This window comes from Pocillopora damicornis, chromosome 9 (genome assembly GCF_964200805.1).
Source record: "Pocillopora damicornis chromosome 9, jaPocDami1.2, whole genome shotgun sequence".
In the NCBI taxonomy this organism is placed as follows: Eukaryota; Metazoa; Cnidaria; class Anthozoa; order Scleractinia; family Pocilloporidae; genus Pocillopora; species Pocillopora damicornis.
Window position 1 is genome coordinate 826,241 of NC_142678.1, and position 11,787 is coordinate 838,027.

The 11,787-nt window shown below is 40.2% G+C and overlaps 1 protein-coding gene across 2 annotated transcripts; it reads right to left on the reverse strand.

Moving 5' to 3' along the window:
- Window positions 1–271: 271 nt before the first annotated feature.
- On the reverse strand, window positions 272–11,176 carry LOC113685684 (major facilitator superfamily domain-containing protein 12). 2 transcript variants are annotated; one of them, XM_027203216.2, is made up of 10 exons: window positions 10,426–11,176; window positions 6,737–6,845; window positions 6,118–6,250; window positions 5,490–5,740; window positions 4,406–4,498; window positions 4,033–4,125; window positions 3,446–3,619; window positions 2,776–2,879; window positions 2,002–2,129; window positions 272–1,114 (listed from the first exon to the last, which is right to left on the reverse strand). In XM_027203216.2, exons 1-10 carry the CDS (start codon window positions 10,950–10,952, stop codon window positions 852–854), a joined length of 1,875 nt encoding a protein of 624 aa, XP_027059017.2. In that variant the 5' UTR covers window positions 10,953–11,176; the 3' UTR covers window positions 272–851. The 2 variants fall into 2 exon arrangements, with proteins under 2 accessions (XP_027059017.2, XP_027059018.2); XM_027203217.2 differs by lacking the exon at window positions 10,426–11,176 and adding an exon at window positions 8,101–8,705.
- Window positions 11,177–11,787: the final 611 nt, after the last annotated feature.

Consider the following 11,787-nt stretch of genomic DNA (forward strand, 5'->3'; position numbering starts at 1 on the left):
CGTCAGAGGCTACTTATGTTTAATTACTAGGAAAATATAAGCTTTCCATCAAATCATTTTTCTCTGTGCAACGTGTAACAGGTATACGTAGAGAGGAATGGAAATACATCGAAACTGAAGATAAAACTAAAACAAAACAAAACCATAATTGAGGTATCTGAACGAAGTGAAGCTGCACTTCCGCCTAGTTGTCATGGCAACTGGACCGACTGCACCTCATAATTTTGCATTGGTAGGCTATACCATAAGTGTTTGTCAATGACGTCATATTACACAACTCCTTTACTTTTATTATTTATCCCTTACAGAAATCTACCTCAGAACTACAAAACAAATTGAATGCGAAGACCAAAGTTAAGTCATGGTATTGTTTCCAGTCCACTTATTTCAATGTATACGTCGATTTTATCATTCTTTTTTTTTACCTGTTTTGTCGCGAGAACTGGTTACCAAATTCAATGACCCTCCTTTTAGGAATGTTTTTCAGGATCTTTTACTTTCGCCTTTTGTTCTCGGTTTAGTTAACTTAAGAAAATTTGAGATGGCTCTGTAAAGGCTTCCCGACGCAAAGTGTCCAAGAAGTTTTTTTGAGACTAATTTGAACTTTTTCGATAAAAAAAAGTAATTAACTTAGGGTCCTATTGACCGGACAAAATAATGTTCAAGTTTTTTCCTTGTGCAGATTTAGAACCACTAATGTATAGTAATAATATAATACATAGTGTACCCTGGCAACGGGTTGCACATGATCAATGCTTGATGCATCATGGACAACAATAACGTACTGCTGTTACTTAGCCGCTGTGCAACAGTGCTCTGCAATAATTAGAGAAAAACAGGCGATAGGGTGATTACAGTACAGTGCGTCGGTCCAATAATGGAGACGGTAGCTGAGCAGAAGCCAACCTACTGGCAGCATAGTTGTTCATGGCTCGGGGAAACCCATAAACATCTCTTACACTGGATGAATTCTTCTCGAAATCGTGATCCAATTTCAAAGACTTCTCACACTCTTTCTCTTTTTCCACTTCCTCGTAGAAATGTGCGATTACACAGCTGCTCCCTTCTTCACGACTTCCATCATTAGTCTGTACGGCCATATCAACTTTTTCCACTGTAAGAAAAATCATTTTACAGTTACCGCCAGAAATGGCTGAATGCGATACCATAGTTAGTCTACATCCGGCAAATCACTCCAAAGCGTGAAGCTAACGACGCAGTCCTCAATACACGCTTGTTATTCCCACTCGTCTCCTCCCAATTCATTTTCGATGAAGTCCAGCGCGTGGTCCGAAAATAAAAACCTTTTAGGTAAAAGTACTAACACTAGCTCGTTATGAAAAAAAAAAAAAAAACGCTACACCATGGTTGTTACATATTTCCTTTGTTCCAATGAGAACCAAGTGGTGAGAGTCCATGGGGTTGGACGAGTTCATGCTCCAGGTGGATATGATACTGGAGCGAAATGTTGTACTCTCACTCAGCCCAGGACTTTTAATGGGTACTAACCAGTTGATTCTCATGGAAACATGACAAACTAGTTCTCAAGTGTAACAATGCTCTTACAAACCTCCTGACTCAAAACCCATCCCATGTTGTGGTTGTCAACAAAGTCAGTACTCGAGCCAAGTGGTTCATGTAGGCGGAGCTTATGCCGGTTTCCATGGTGTTTCCATGGTATTATCACCACCCCCTACATATTACCATCCATGGATGGGGGGGTAGGTGCAAAGATGCGTGGCCACACCCCAGAAATTTTAAAAGGTTACCCTGAATATTTCCCGATAGCAATTTATACTCCTGAGTAGAGAGATACAGTGAGAGCAAAGTGTTTTTTCCAAAATCAAAACACAATGACCTAGCCAGGTATCGAATCCGAAACTCTCACCCTGAGTCCAGCGCACCAACCATCAGGCCATGGCGCTTCCCACTGTTTTTCTTTGTACCCCACTATCTGATTCCTAAGAGGCTTTAGCACAGCTTGTGAAACTGAACACTTACCTTTCCTCTTACAAACGAAGACTGAATCAAAAAACAGCATAATGGAAATTAGAGCAACCAGCGCAGCTAGCCCCGGAGCGAAACTTTGGACGCTTCTCACAAATTCATCACAGGATGGACAAACCGCACTAAGGGAGGGAGAGAACGTATCAAACCTATGAGAAGGCTCCACTGATGATAAAATACAACAATTATTTGTCAAAGGGGCCTACTCTCGGATATTCTAGACTCAAATCTAGAGCTTATTTTGTGCCATCCAAGTTTCTGCGAGCTAAGTAGTAACCTAACTAACATTTCCTATAAACTTCGGTGTGACCCTGTTGTTAAATGGCTCATAAATAAATTTATTGTCGATAAGAAATTGGTTGACAGACTAACTGACAGATCAACTGATTGACTGACTGGCCGGCGTACTAGCTATATAGCTCGCTGGATGACCGACTGAAGCACTAGCCAGTTAGCAGGCTGGACGGCCAATTGGCCAAATGACTGAGTGAGTGAGTGACCGACTGAATGACTGACCGGTTGACTGATTAAGTAGCTGGCTATGACTGACTCACCGAACAACCGATCAACTCAATGACTTACTCACTGTGACTTATTGAGCGACTGACTGACTTTCTGAACTACTAACTGACTGGCCTGACTTACAGACTAGCCAGCCGGTGTACAGTTTACTGATTGAACCTGAACGGACCTTGGGTAGAGTCATTTAAACCCGTCGGATGATAATTTGCACCCAACTCTCATAGGGAGGAAATTGTGACTACTTACGTCATGTCAGTACGCGGATTCATTTCTTGAATTATAGCAATGGTGACACCGCTGGACAGTTTGTCTGTGAAGCTGATTGTCCCGTAAACGAAGGCGCCGGATTTCTTAGGAATGAATAAAATTATAAATTTGCAAAATAACAACCAGCTTGAAAAACACTGAGTTAAATGACTTAAAAGAGGTGCGAGTAATAGCTTTCAAAAATTTATAATCTTGGGAAAAAGAGGAAAACATTAAACTTAAATTTATATTAAAATACCTCATAATTCCAGCATGCTTCACATTGTTACTTCTAAGCTTCTGGGAAGAAAGTGTAACTTTTTCCGACAAATTTTGCAGCGAGATTAAAAATAGATAAGTGCTTTTGTTTACATGAGCAGCAATGTTTTGAAGAAAAGCACGTCACAAGCAGGTTTCCTGCTGTAATTGATGGACATAATTTTGTTCAAAAGTCATAATTTTTTCATTAAAAACTTTCTCTCAACGATTTCGAAAAAAAATTTGTTTTGAAGGTTGCGTGATAACTCAAGCTTTTATGTTATTTTGCTCTTGGCTGTCTGATTGTTTTACAAATATAACTTATTCCATAAAATCTATTCCGTTGAGCAAAACGATCGTGGCTTTTGGGACAAAATTGATGGGAAATCGCGTTTTGCCCATTTCCGTTTACCTTGTCATGACCAATCAGTTCTGCTATGAGAGATAATGACGTCACTAGCATAACAGATCCTCCGCATCCCATAATAACCGCAGTGACGTAAATAATATTCTTTCCTTTAATGTCCTGAACGTAGAACCAAAAGCAAGCACTCAAGGCCAGCATACAACCCAAGGAAAATGTTATCTGAGAGGGAAAAATTATGATTAACATCACGCTTTCAGGAGCCACTTTAAGAAGAGGGAGACGAGGTGGACTAATGACCAGTGCACTGGACTCTTGGTTGAGAGGTCTGGATTCGAGACCTGGCTGGGTAATTGTGTTTTTTCTTGTGCAAAATACTTAACTTTCGCTGTGCCTCTCTCCAACCAAGAATATAAATGGGTATAGGCGAATAATCAGGGAAGCCTGATGAAATGTTTGGGGGAGGGGCGGGAGGGAGGGTAACCTTGCGATGGACTGGTATCCCATCCAAGGGGGAGTAGTAAGACTCCCAGTCGTCTCATGGAAATAAACTGGATGGATGGGCTCAAGTGTAGGCTTTGCATATGGGTTTAAAAAGACCAATCCTTAACATTGTTTACATGTAATAACCTTACTTTACTACCAAGTCTTTTGTTCAGTGGCTTGACTGTTCCACTGGCAAATACACCACTGATCAGCACCACAAGAGGGAAATAGGCGATAGCTTCCTACAAAAAAATCACAAATTCAGCTCGTTCATCATCAAGGAATTGTCTTCGAATTGCGAAAAATTCATTTAAACTTAATCCTGTTCAAGGAGTTCAGTTAATAATCCGAAGCGCGCTGGTAGCGGCGCGGAAAAAAAAGAGGTTTGGTTCGAGTCGTGACTCCCTCGTTTTCGCTCTGCCGCTACCATAGTGCCGTTTAATACTTCGCAGCATTTTTCTAACTGAACACCTGAAATAGGCCATTTCAACCTCTGCGATTTATGACCAGCTTTGTACTAACCTTTTCAAACTTAAGTGTTTCTGTCAGGTAAAGTGGTAAATACGACTGAGAGACATTTACAACAAGCCTACTGCAAGTGTAAACTAAACCGGTCTGTGGGGAGGAAGAACAGAAAATCAAGATTTTAGCAACCCTCTTCAAATCGATCAAACGCATCCTGGAACGAGAGGTTCTCGTTAGAATTCAACGCGTTATCACTCTGAGTAAATCTTATCATAAAAACCGCCATAAAAACCACAATTTCGTATTTTTGGAAGCTTTCAAATTAAAAAATAATACACAATCTCAGTATCAAAAAAGGGTGTTATAATAAAACGATGGTAGCGTGCGAGCTCACCTTCACTATAAGCACTACACGACGCGCGTTTCTCCGCCCGTGGAAAGATTCGAAACGAATCAGAGTGTGGTCTGGCACTAATAAAAATCTAACCAGTGCCAGACTCTCTCAAGGCCATATACTTTCCCGCAGGCGAAGAAACAATCCTGCCAATAAGCGCTAATAATTAGCCGTGCTCGCAGGCTGAGATGCTCAATTCCTCATATAAGCGTTATCCTCGGGTAAGATGTCTTGGCTCACTCCCGGTTGCGGAGATTTTACGTTCATCACGTCCATCGTCCAATCACGTGCGGTAAATTCAGCGCATTTGTTTAACCCGTGCGGCTGATGTATTCCTTCTCCGCCAAAACATTGGTATAACGCGTGAAGTAAATATAGATTTTTCCGCGCCAAGAAAGCCAAAAAATCACGTGGGACGGATTTTGTTTCGCCACCCCGCCTGACGCTCACTTAACTCTTCAACTTCTGGCTGTGATTAACATGTAAGTTCACCCTATCATATCCATACTTAATCCAGCAAATAGGAGATATGAATACTCATATTTATCGGGTAGAAGTTGTTATCTTGATCTAACACCAAATTCTCGTGACTAAGTTACAAGGAAATGTGGAACAGTTAGAAGAGAGAATTAAAATTCAGATCTTGGGAGCTGAAATGTTCATCTATTCCGTAGAAAACCCTAGGCTTAAATAATACGAAAATAAGGCCATCTTGTCATGATGACGTCATCAATTTCAAGGACATACCTTATAAAAGGCGGGGTCTTTTAGCCAGTCTTTCCAAATCTTTTGGCCTCCTTTTGAGGCACTCCTATCAATGATGTCATATTGACCCGGAGTTTCCGCCTGCTTTTCTACCAACGTTGACTCAATGGAAGTGAGTTCGTCACTGCAAGATGAGGATGATGCTGTCTCTGATTTACCGCATACAGATGTGGTTACTCGCTGAGATGAACGACGAGTCGAAGGGGAAGGATCACAGTCAACTTTGAGAAGAGCTGGTGCAAAATAAAACCTTTATAAATAATTACTGATAATCATAAATCAATAATTGAAATTAATTATTATTATTATTAAGTGCTAAGTAGCTTATTTAGAGTGTGCTCTGAATCTAAAAATTTTATTTCCTTGTAAATCCGAAGGTTGGGCGCCAAAGCTTGATTATTCTCTTGATTCATTCTAAAAATTGAAAGTTCGGAAAACTATGATAAACCGGTCTACTCATCTAAATATGATTTCACTTACCGTAAAAATTTAATGTTCACATGTTTACTATAAACGAATCTCAGCAGATCGCCTTAAATACATCTAAATAGTATTAAATACAAACTCGAGGGAGCAAAACGTGGCGTTTTAAGGCTTCCAGAACATTAACCTTTTTTCTCACTGGTACCCTGAACATTTTTCTTCTGCCGTTCCAGCAGGGCTTCTGAAGGAGGCTCTCTCGTTCCGACGTGGAAAATGATATTAAACAACGTACCAGTTCCCACGACGATAAAACCAAGATACTAAATGAGAGAAGTATGAATTTATGACAATTGTGAAGAAGAACAATGAGTATTACGAGCTTAGATTCGGAGTATTGCTTTTTCATCTGAATAAAATGTAAGTCCATTACCGGTAAACCCCTGCCCCTATCCCACCCCAGCCCCCATCCCACCCCGACATTTTGTCAGATTTTCCTGGCAGTTTCTCCTGTATCCATTTATACTCCTGGATCGAGTGAGGCACTGTGAGAGTAAAGTGTCTCGTTCAAAATCACATTGGCTCAGCCGAGACTCGGATCCAGACCTATCGATCTGACCTCCGGTGCGTTTGGATCTGATGACGCCAGGCCACTGCGTTTCCCGCCAGGTTGTTGCCCCAGTAGAAATAAATCTATGTTTTCCTGGTTGAATGGACATGATATCAAAGGAACAGTTTCTTTGGGAGTAAAAATGTACAAGATAAGAATTAAAAAGTAAGGCTATCTGAACAGCACTCATGTGACTCACCATAAATTGCTTCCAAACATTCGGAGAAAGTGTCTCTTCTTTGCTTTGACCAAGAAGAATCCACGTGACTCCATAAACGTAAATACCACAAAGAAATGTAAGGGCAGACCTGGTAACGAGAAACTATTGTTGTTAGTGACGTCATAATAGCTTAACCTCTTCCAGGCCCTCTCTCAGTCTGTAGAGACGAGCGAAAGAACGGGCAGATAACAAAGGACGGACAAACAGCCGCACCGTTATTGCACGCCCACTTTTGCGCAGCTTTTATTTAGGGTATCACACAACGCGCCCCCAAACTCGCGTTTTGTGACCTCCTATAGAATGGCTTCAATGGACTCAGGCTTTTTCCCACATTTACGGTGCCCGAGGGACTGAAAAGACTCCAAAAGAGCTCGGCTATAGTAGCTACATGGGTACCCGCTACCTTTCACACCCTAACATAAATATTCTTATTCTTCATTCTGTTCTCTACACATTTCCAAAGTTACTGACAAGGAGAATTTGTTTAACAATCAAGAGCATCTTTACTTGGTGATCATTTCCTTTATCATTGAGACCTTACTGTGCTGACTGATTTGTGATTGAAGGGAGAAATTAGATGCTACGAGGGGTCAAGAGGTCAACAGATAAAACCTCCAGAGGGTGTGGCACGGAACGCAAACACCCAGACGTCTATTCTGTGGTGTATAGGAGTATGTTTTTCTTTTGGTATGAACAATCTGTTTATAGGCCAGCTTAGTCTGTACTTAACAAATGTTTCCATCGCAAGATATATCCAAGGAGATCTGTTTATAAGCCGGCCTAATCTGTACTTAACAAACTACCAAATCCTCCAGATCTACTGATTTATCAGAATACTACTCCATGTAATTATTTGAACTTCTTGAGAGCATTTCAGACCCAAAACTTAAACAAAATTGTTATCCTCAAATCTAGGTTTTCTTATATAGGAAAACAAAGCATATGTCCTAGTCTCCTAACAGAAGCCCTTACTAAATTTCCTCACCAAAAGGGAAAAAAAAATAGAAACACCAGCCAAACCTAAATGACTTTTCCTTCCTCTCCGAAATTTTAAATCTTGAGTCAGCTCTCTCCGTCCCTAGCTTTGAATTTGCCGTTTTTTTTTTTATTATTATCTTATGAAAACAGGAAGAATTCATTGTCAAACAAATATTCAGTTGTGGTTGGAATTAGACGATCACGACTTTCAGCATCATTGCACAATTACTATAGTTGCTTTCAAACCCCACAGAAAAGTTTACCTGAGAGTGAATGCAAAAAATATATATATATATATCTACCTAGCAAAAAGAGAACCAAAGTATTTGGATAGCGCTATATATTAAAAAAAAAAAACCACTCACCGGAACGCACTAAGCTCAACTCTTTCGCTCTCCCGTTTGCTGATTTCAGGAATCAGTGATAAATGTCCAATTTGAGTGCATCCCCAACCAAACCCAAATACCATAGAAAACCCGGTATAGTATAAAAATTTCACAGCATTGCTGCTCTCCGCACAGCCCAAGCATCGATTGAAAATGAAAGGAAATGATGTCGTAACGCAAGCAGTTCCAATGAAATGCCATGATTTTCGCCGTCCATATTTGCACTTTGTTTTATCGCAGAATACCCCAGCAACAGGCGTGCAGATACCCTCGAATACTTGACTCAAAAGTAGTACAAAACCTGCGCTGGCGTTTGAGAGTCCAGCTACTTTGGTAAGAAATACCAGAAGGTAGCTAAACCACGCATTACCTGCCAAATCGTTCAAAACATGACCAACAGAGTAACACAATCGCTGTGTTAAAGAAAGCCTGTCTTTCTTGGATGTGTTTCTTTCCGTGAAGCCGGAAAACCAACGGAGTGCGTTCATAGAAACCGACCTCCTAACTGGGAACTAAAGTGCGTTGTCTTGGACAGTTTACCAGGAACTTATATGAGCTTGCCAAAATTGCTTTTAAAAAAATGAATGACGCCGAATCGAGCCCCAGGGATCCAATCACGAGTTGTTGAAGATCGTCTAGCGACCCGATTTGGTTCGTAAAATTGTTACGTAATAAAACAGCACTGTACAGTTTTTCTATACACAGGGCATTCAAATTTTTCTACTGTAAATCCAATGTTAGTAATTATTAAAGCGAAGCTGCCTACCACATTAAATTCTCCAAATCAAACCACTAATCGTTTGCGATTCATTAAAACTTAATTTCAGAATATTAGTGCCAAAATTAATGATTAATGAAAAGGGTCCCATGTTTTGGCGTCCTTATTGGAACACAGCTCATTTATCAAGATAATATTTTGCTCTTTTGTAATTGATTTTGGATGATTTTAAAGCGTGCATGGATGGACTGTGTGTTATTCATTATTAGTATTGAAAAAAGATGCGTTATTTATCATAAAAACATAATAAAAATTGTTTTTTTAGTCGTCTGGAGGGTTATATACACATTCTTGATGATGAAGGAGAATTTGGTGTTACTAAAAAGTTTTAAACTGATCCAACACTCGCACAAAATGGCCTCCCACGCAGTTCTTTCTAGAGGAGTAGTAATCCTTCCTCTACGTAATAAAAAATGAGGTTTTAAACCACCGAAAGCATTTCGATAATGATATGAAATTTAAAGCGCATATGATACAGCTAAACCTGTTTGACACTTCCTTCCGTTTCTCTCCCCAGCCCTAAGTTATTTCACAATATAAAAGAAGCAGTTGCAGCGAGCTGCAAACTTGAACAAGGCTACCAGCTAGGACTTTCACTTTGCTAGCGGCGATCTGTTGACGTAGCGTGCCCCAACGTGAAAAACCCTGAACCGAACGTTTTTTTTAGTTTCTGGGAGAAAAGTCGCGTGACACAAGAACAGCTTTTGAAATACTTTAACAAGGCTTCTTTCTCGATGGTTCACTGACTGCGGAAACTCCGACCGCAAAAAAAAAACAAAAAAAAAAAGGAGAGAGAGAGAGAGAGGAAAAGAGAAGAAAATTTGAAACCGCCGGGGCAAATCGAAATACTATGCAGATTATAATAATGAGAGGACATCGTGCTAACGAGGCTGGCACGCAAGTTATGTTATCCGGGAAAAATCTGGTTTGATTTTTATCCCCGAAACCAGGAATTTATCCGTTTTCAGCCGTACTGGAATTGTCTACAACTATCCAACTGCATACTGTTTCTGAAACGCACATAATTCGACATTTTGTAAAATTTTTCTGGCCACGTGATCTACCACGTCGCTTTGCGGGAATTTGCGCAGCAAGAGTTTGGTTTCGTTTCCGGAAAATATCTCAAGAGTGTAGCGACAAGTACCTGCCAGACTAACGAAAACATATTTTTTTATCTTGAATAAAATATTCACGAGGGCAAGCAAAAAATGTAAACTTTGATTCAACTTAAACAGCGACAAAAGATAAAAGACAACACAGTGTATTTTCAAAGAGCAGTACACGAAATTTTAAAACGATATGGTAAATACTGTGGCAAATGAAACAAAAAAAATTTCCCCCTCAAAATGTGCCCGTTTTGACTTACGGTTTTAGCAATATTTACTTTTTTATTACTTTCAAAACTAGTTTCTGATTGAGCCGTTGATTCTTAAAACCTGTTATGCAATGTCTATGAAGAGTTTTTTAAAAGATAATTTCTACTGTAATCGTGGTTCGTAAAGTGGTACTGCTATTAGGACACCTACCTGATGGCATTCAGCTCGACTCGTTCACTGGCTGATTTGGATATTTCTGGTATCAGCGACAAATGACTGACTTGAACGCATCCCCAGCCTAATTGAAGAACACAACCACAGATGACGTAGTACGTGAGCTTTACTGCTTCACTGCTATCCTGGCAACCGGGACATCGGTTAAATAAAAGAGGGAAGGCGAGCGTGCTGCATACTGTCCCAATTAAATGCCAGGTTTTGCGCCGGCCGTAAGTATTCACTGTGCGATCGTTTAAAAATCCGCTGAATGGAGTGCAAGTCGCATCGGTTATTTGACCGGCGAGTATAACTAGCCCGGCATAAAAATTTGACAACCCTGCGACCTTGGTGAGGAAAATTATTAAATAGCTGAACCATGCGTTAGCAGTCAAATCGTTGTAAATATGGCCCACTCCGTGAGAAAACTTTTGCCCAATTGGTAGCCGTTCTTTCTTGTTAGCCTTTTTGAAGGTTGAATCCTTCTCGTTCACACCGGCACCCAAACATTTGAACACAGCCATACTTCAGGCTGCAAAATGTGGTTTGAAAGAGAAAACAGGAATTTCCGGGCTCAGCAATCAATACGTTTGATTTGATAAGGGGGCATACGTGTTTGCGTTAACCGTCAGATAGGATCGAGTGGCTGAAGAATTTTTCTGCATCAAGCTCTGATATTTTCATCTTATAAGCAAAATATTGTTAATTGTTTGCATGTTCTAAAAAAATAGCCGCAACAGGTTACTGCAAAACAGCGACGCGAAAAAAGGACTTAATTAAAATCTAATTAAAGATTTACTCTGATTACAAGCGATCTTTGTTTCAATTAAATGCGGCTTTAAAATGCGTCATTGTCCTCACTGCATAGAGCTGAGTAAGAGCATATCTTGTGACTGACCCGTGATATACCTACGCCTACGCCGTAAAATCGATTTTCACCTTATGTAACGTCCTTATTTGGTAATGGAAATGGTAGCAGCAGAAATAAAATAAACACAAATCATGATGGTTTCCGAGAAAAAGCGAGTCACCTAAATAACTGAATGCATCACGCTGAAATATCAAAGATTTCCCGCTTTGAAAACAGAGCGGCGTGACAAGGGTGAAAAGGACTGAGTGAAGTCCAATTCAGTTCGTAATCATACGACTGATTAACAAAATGGAACGACCGCGAGGCGGAATTTCGATCGCCAATCATGAGTATGACTACACGCAGAACTGGACGAAAATTGTTAACAATTGATCAAAACTAAGTTAAAATTTGAGACACAAACTGACGGGTATGACGCCGACACTGTCCTCTTAGTGTTAATTTCGGGCAGGTAATAACCAATCACGTTCGAGAATTTTGTTATAGTT

Excerpts from the sequence above, each read along its gene's own strand:
- LOC113685684 (XM_027203216.2), bottom strand. The coding sequence starts at position 10,952 with ATGGCTGTGTTCAAATGTTTGGGTGCCGGTGTGAACGAGAAGGATTCA. Across the intron at positions 5,741-6,117 it reads GGGTACCAGTGAGAAAAAAG|CTCTTCTCAAAGTTGACTGT; the intron begins GTTAATGTTCTG and ends ATTTTGCACCAG. Across the intron at positions 4,126-4,405 it reads AAACACTTAAGTTTGAAAAG|GAAGCTATCGCCTATTTCCC; the intron begins GTTAGTACAAAG and ends ATTTTTTTGTAG.